Raw genomic sequence first — 6,067 nt, 5'->3', positions numbered from 1 at the left:
GAGGTCCAACCCTATATCCAGTGTCTCGTGTGTTTCCTCTGCCGTGCTTATGGGAAGGGAGACAGGTTCTCTACATCTTCTTGCGCCTCTACTGCTAATGGGAGGGAAGAGAGCGAATCTGGTGATCCGTGGTAACGTAGTTCTCAACATGTACATCTTGCTCAAAAGTGTTATCACTTATATTCCGTTTTTTTACTAGTTCTTTAATCACCATAGCGACTAGCGAGCGATTTAGGGTAGGGGAAACCTACGCCGTTGGCTGGTGGACTCGTTCATGGGCTTGGGCTTGGCTTCTCTTCTTGGGCTGCTTCACGAGAACTCACAAAAAACAAAGTGGACTCCTTTTCGCGCGTTTTCTCCATAAGAGTGAGCAGAGGAGAGACATGGCCAACTTTAGTAGCGGAGCGATCATGGGCCACTTGACCTGAGTGGATTGTCAATACGTCGAATTGGGTTCGGGTGATGATTTTCGATGCATGATCTGATCTTAAAAGAGCTGCCGAACATTTTTTTTATTGAAGAAAGAAATACATCAAAGTATACAGGTTGCTTATTTTCGTCACAGAAACTTGGTTTTAACTTCATTCAGATTCAGGTGCTAGTACAAGGAGTCTCATCTTCATGTACAGTTTCAGAGTTCGGAGCTTGGCAGTACAGAGAGTGCGGATCCTGGTGTACTTCTCCAGGTTCAGCAATATCTGTAGTCTGTACTGTACCTACGCCGGCTGCTATGTTTTGCATCATATCCACTTGTTTCAGCGATCTTGATGAAAAAAACCTAGACCAGACTACGGTCGCATTTGAGAGTTTCACAGCATACGAATCTAACCTCTCGCTCGTTCAGTAGCATCATCCGATCGCTCGTCCTGTCCGAACGTTCTTGCCACCCACCCAGCTGTGTCTTCGAGACGGGTCGGAGTGGGAGAGGACGCTGCGCCCGTGCGGTTCCAGACGCTCCCCGGAGGAGTTCGTCCACGGTCTCACGCACGAGGTGGTCCAGGACGCCGCACTCTATCTCGGCGACGACGACGACGTCCGCGCCGTCCCGCGTCGACGGCCACTCCGTGCTCCTCAGACCTTCCTCGACCAGCCTGCAGACCGGCTGCCAGGCGACGGACACGTCCGGCGTGACCACCTCCTCGTCCTCGCTCACCGCTCTCCTGCTCCTCCTCCTCCTCTCGCTGTCTGAGCATCTCGAGACGTGGCAGGAGCTTCGCGGTGGCGACGGCGTGCCCGGCTGGTCGAGGTCCGGGGGGTGCAGGTGCAGCTTCCTGCTTGAGTTCTGATGTTCCAGTGTTGTCTGAGGTTCATCTGCGGGAAGTGGATACGGTAACAGCGCTGTCAGCAGCAGCAGGAAGAAGCAGCATTCAGGGCACAGCATGAAGCGACATGAAAATGAGGTTAGGGAAACTTGGATCGCACCGCCTTGGAGACGTGGCCTGATTAGAGATCAATATCTAGAAGAAGTGAATAAGTGATCCATATTTAGAAGACGTAAATCTAAAAATGTAACATTTCTGGCAGATTGTTGGATATGGGCTGCTATTCTGACATGATGTGGGTTTTTTTCCCTCTCAGAACAAACTTTGATACTACAAACTTGACAGATTGTTGCGGATGGACCGCAATTCTCATGTGAAGTTCTGATCAGCTTTTTTTTAGCTCGACGACGGACATGTACTCGGAAAGATAGAGAACTTTGACAGTAGATTCTACAGACTGTCCACCAAAGCTTAGCACTCCAGTTTTCTTGCTAGCAATCTCGTCTCGCGCAAAAAGATGAAGGCGCCTAGCAGGCAGTGATGCGCATCAACTCAGTTGAATTTAGGAAGCGCCGAAGCGAGCAGGACGAACCTGAGGCAGCGGAGCAGGGCTCCGCGTGCTCCACCTCATCCAAGGAAGACGATGTGGTGGTGGTGGTGGACGACTCGTCGTGCGCCTCCAGCACAGACACGGGGCTGGAGTAGTGCGCGTCGCAGTCCGCCCACCTGCGGAGGCCGGCGCAGGCCGGGGACAGCGACTCCGCCTCGTCGTCGCCGGCGAACCGCAGCCTGCGGCGGCGCCCGTTCCGCCCCCGCTTACCCCCCGGCGCGCCCGACCTCGCCCGCCCGCCGCGCCTCGTGGCCGCCGTGGCGGCGAGCAGGAACTCGAGCTCCTCCCGGACGTCGCGCTCCCGGTCCGGGTCCGGGTCCGGGTCATCGGGGCTGAAGCTGAGGAGCAGGAACTCGTCGCTCTCCTGCCGCAGGTACGCCGGCCTCTCCCGCAGCGACGCGGACGCCCGGACCGCCAGCGGCGGCTGCGTGTTGTCCCGGTCCCACTCGCACTGACGCGGCGAGCCCTCCGCGGAGCGGCTGCGCCGCAGCAGCGGCGTCCGCGGGGGCTGGGCGTGCGAAGCCTCCGGCGGCATCGCGTCCAGGCCCATGAGCCTGGCCACAATGCAGGGGCTCCTCGTGGGCTCGTCGTCCGTCTCCGGCGCGCACGTGTGGCGTGCGGCGGCGTCTGGACGGTCGCCGGCGCTGCGCGCGCAGAGGAGGCGCCGCAGGAAGTCGAGCGCGAACGCGGAGGACGACGCCATGCGCGCGGGCTGCTCGTGAAGGGTCCCCTCAAGAAGGTGCTCGGCACGGGAGAGTGGAGTGGAGTGGAATGGGCAGAAACGACCGAGAAGGGTCCCTCAAGAAGGTGTGCTGGCCTGTGGCCTCTTTGAACCGGGGGCGGAGGGAAGGGAAACAGAGGAAGCATTGAAGGAAGACGCTGCACTGCGAGATGGAACGGAACGGAATGGAATGGGACCTTAACGATCACCGTATTTTTATTTTTGTTTTCCTATAACCTAAATTATTCGGAGGGCAAAAATAAGCCATCTTTAGTTAAAGAAAAATTTTGGTCGGGCTTACCTTTTGCAACGGGCGGAGGAGGAGACAAAAAAAAAGCGTTCGAGCCTTCGAGGAGGAGGACAGCGGAAAGGAGGAGCACCGTGCCGTGCTGCTTTCGTGGGCGGGCACTCCGTTTGAAAACGCGCCGAGGTTACCGTCCTGCTGCGGCCTGTTACGGGTTTGAGGAAAAGGCGGGCAAGCCTTGTACTGGTGGGCCTGAGCCTGCCACCCCGATCCATCTACCCCACACGAGACTTCTTCGCCGGCGCTTCGGGTCGGGCCCATGAGCAGCAGCAGTAGTATTGGTTTCAAACCCAAACCGGGGCGAGGGTCGTGGTCCGGGCCTCCGGGGGTCCATGGACGACCCAAGCCAGGCGCCATGTCAGGTCAGGTCAGCAGTCAGCTTCTGCGTCTGGCGTCTGCATGGCTGAGCCTGTTGCACTGCACCTGACCCTGCCGCTGCCTCCTGGACAGGACAGGTCTCGGCTCTTCTCTCTGGGGCCTCTGCCAATGCCAGAGTCGCAGTCGCAGTGGCAGCCTGCTCTGCTTACTGGCCACTGCTGCTCGGCCGGATCGGTCTCCCTCCGGCCCTCCCCGCTTCACACGGTCACGGCTACACGAGGAACTACAGTGTTGGTAACTACGTTACCATACATCACCAGATCCGCTCACTTTTCTCCCGTCAGCAGTAGAGGCGCAAGAAGATGTAGAGAACTCGTCTCCCTTCCCATAAACTCGACAGAGGAAACACACGAGACACTGGATATAGGGTTGGGCCTCTGGCCTCTTTCTGATCTCTCTATTATGAGGAGGTGTACATGTTTCTTATATAGAGATGTGAAACCCCTCAGGGGCAAAGCAGGTATTTGCCCACATAACCCTATCTAGGGTTACTTAACACTCCCCCTTGGGCGAATACCGCGACCAACACATGCCTCGTTAAAACTCCGAAAAACCCAGTGGGAAAAATATGGAGAAAGAGTGCATGGTGATACAAATTGCATTTGCACTTTGTTGCCTCGTTAAAAACCTCATGTGAGAAACTTCAAGAAAACTCACCAAGGGAAAAAGAGTACAACAGCTGTCATCGGGACAGATTTCGATCCTCTGGGATCTAGATTCTATCGAATCTTCTACAAGGGCTAACTTTAGAAATGTGCTCTCCCTTATCCTTGCAAAACTGTATCAATAAGCCAAAACATCTTCTTCTGGAAGTATATGCACATAAAGATTTAGCAAAAGGATTCCATATCCTTGCAAGGACTATTTCAGGAACTTTACCTCTACTCACTTCTAGGATATACGAGGTAAGTGCACGTATCGACATAAATAAGCCACTTTGAATGATGGTGTTCGATCGACTGGATCTATATATTTAATATAAACTTTCATAAAAGTTCACATATTGATCATCAAGTTGACGCCTTCAGAGCATAGAATATGACATTTATTGTCTCATGATTGTGATCAATAGCATTCGCTCCCCTGACGATGACATCTGTCAAAGTCATTATACCTCATAACTCAAGCATATTCTTCAAGATATATGTCTCATTGTTCATCTGGAATAATGAGGGTGGATGAGGCTAGGGAGATACACCTTTCATTCTATCATATACCACAATGTATACATAGTTGTGCAAAGCAAATAACTTGTCCTTCCATAGGACTTAGGAGATATTATAGTTGTAATAGTACATATTCTAGATATGACTCATCGCTCCAGGCGTTCATTCATTACAACTTCTATGATGGTGTAACAAAAGTACATGAAAGATCGTAATCCATCAGAGATTTTTCATCAATCAGATATATCGTTATAGTCTGTCATTCTGGCACAATGGGGATATTTTGCCAGTAACACCTAAACCTTATAAGTTTCTGCCATTAGGGCTTTAGAGGATACCGTAATTCCACATCTAGTAGAAATTACCATGAGTAAAACTCATGGAATGCACATGTGCTTATTCGGTGAACTTCAAGTCCTTTAATACCTCATCTTATTCCTTTTCGGGTCTGTATTGGTCTTTATCCCTTTATAGGGACTATCAAACTTTGGTGTTCAACACAGACTTTGTTTCTTCTAGATAGGTTCCATCTGGGAACGATAGTCTCAACTAGGAGATATTCTCCCTACATAGGAGAGTGATCATTCATCAGGAATGTATTATTCGGTATGAGATTTATATATTGCATATTTATAATTCAAAGATATGAGTCCTCCTAGGATCTCATGACGGATCTTCAGAATTCTATTAACTGCATATTTTAATTCATGTTATTTGCCAGATATATTACATAGTGGAACAGTGTTTATTCAACACACCTGTGGGATGGGTCTCTTACAAGACCACTTGAACCATCGCATTCACCACATATTATTTCAATAGTGCCCATAAATGTCCGAACTTCAAGCTCGTGACTTTCATTTTGCGATTATTGGTTCAGCCTCGATTGTATTTATCAATGACCCGATAAGAGAGCTGCAAGCACTCATGCCTAGGACTTTGTTTTGGATCCCTTTGCAATCTAGAGAGGTAAGATAGGTGTCGACACATTTGTCTCCCACATTTAATAATGATCTTCGTCATTTCCCAAAAACAAAAGATTCATTGTTCCGTATTCCTAGCACAATGATATTGCGCGCATTGCTAGGAATTTCATCATCAAGATGAACCTCTTCATGAGGCAAATCACCATCAGGGTGAATTAATCAGAGGAGAGTTATCACAGACCACGTGAATCTGCAATCAGAACATATACTTTGACTAAGGCCGATGGATCATATCCGCAGGCGTCCCCGCAGAATAGATCAAATGCCAATAAGTCAAATGTGGATATGATATTAATCCCGGGTATATCCACATCTACATCAGGTAGAAGCATTCAAACCAATATGGTTAATCCTCAACGATTTCTGGCAAACTCCATATACACAGGAGTACACACCGAACGACAGGTTCAGTTTGGCTTGTGTGCGTTTAATAGAATATTGAGGCATTACACTATATGGGCATTCCTCCCCCTAATGCCGAGATGTTCTAAAAGCATACAGATAAAATCCCCAACCACAATCATCCAGTTGTGGGCAATGTATGCTATTGTGGTGATTTATTTGAGAAATCTTACGCACATTACAGATAGGGGTTTTATGCAGTGAGCTTTGGACTTAGATTAATGTAGTGGCATGAATA

At 50.1% G+C, this 6,067-nt stretch overlaps 1 protein-coding gene across 1 annotated transcript; it reads right to left on the bottom strand.

The window, feature by feature from the left end:
- Positions 1-498: 498 nt before the first annotated feature.
- On the bottom strand, positions 499-2,653 carry LOC100277145 (uncharacterized). Its single transcript, NM_001150796.1, has 2 exons — positions 1,855-2,653; positions 499-1,311 (listed from the first exon to the last, which is right to left on the bottom strand). Exons 1-2 carry the CDS (start codon positions 2,573-2,575, stop codon positions 779-781), a joined length of 1,254 nt encoding a protein of 417 aa, NP_001144268.1. The 5' UTR covers positions 2,576-2,653; the 3' UTR covers positions 499-778.
- Between the last annotated feature and the right edge of the window lie 3,414 nt (positions 2,654-6,067).

Source organism: Zea mays, chromosome 6 (genome assembly GCF_902167145.1).
Source record: "Zea mays cultivar B73 chromosome 6, Zm-B73-REFERENCE-NAM-5.0, whole genome shotgun sequence".
In the NCBI taxonomy this organism is placed as follows: Eukaryota; Viridiplantae; Streptophyta; class Magnoliopsida; order Poales; family Poaceae; genus Zea; species Zea mays.
Note: the sequence above shows the minus strand (reverse complement) of the source record. Positions and strands in the feature narration are given on the sequence as shown.

Excerpts from the sequence above, each read along its gene's own strand:
- LOC100277145 (NM_001150796.1), bottom strand. The coding sequence starts at position 2,575 with ATGGCGTCGTCCTCCGCGTTCGCGCTCGACTTCCTGCGGCGCCTCCTC. Across the intron at positions 1,312-1,854 it reads GCCCTGCTCCGCTGCCTCAG|ATGAACCTCAGACAACACTG; the intron begins GTTCGTCCTGCT and ends CACTTCCCGCAG.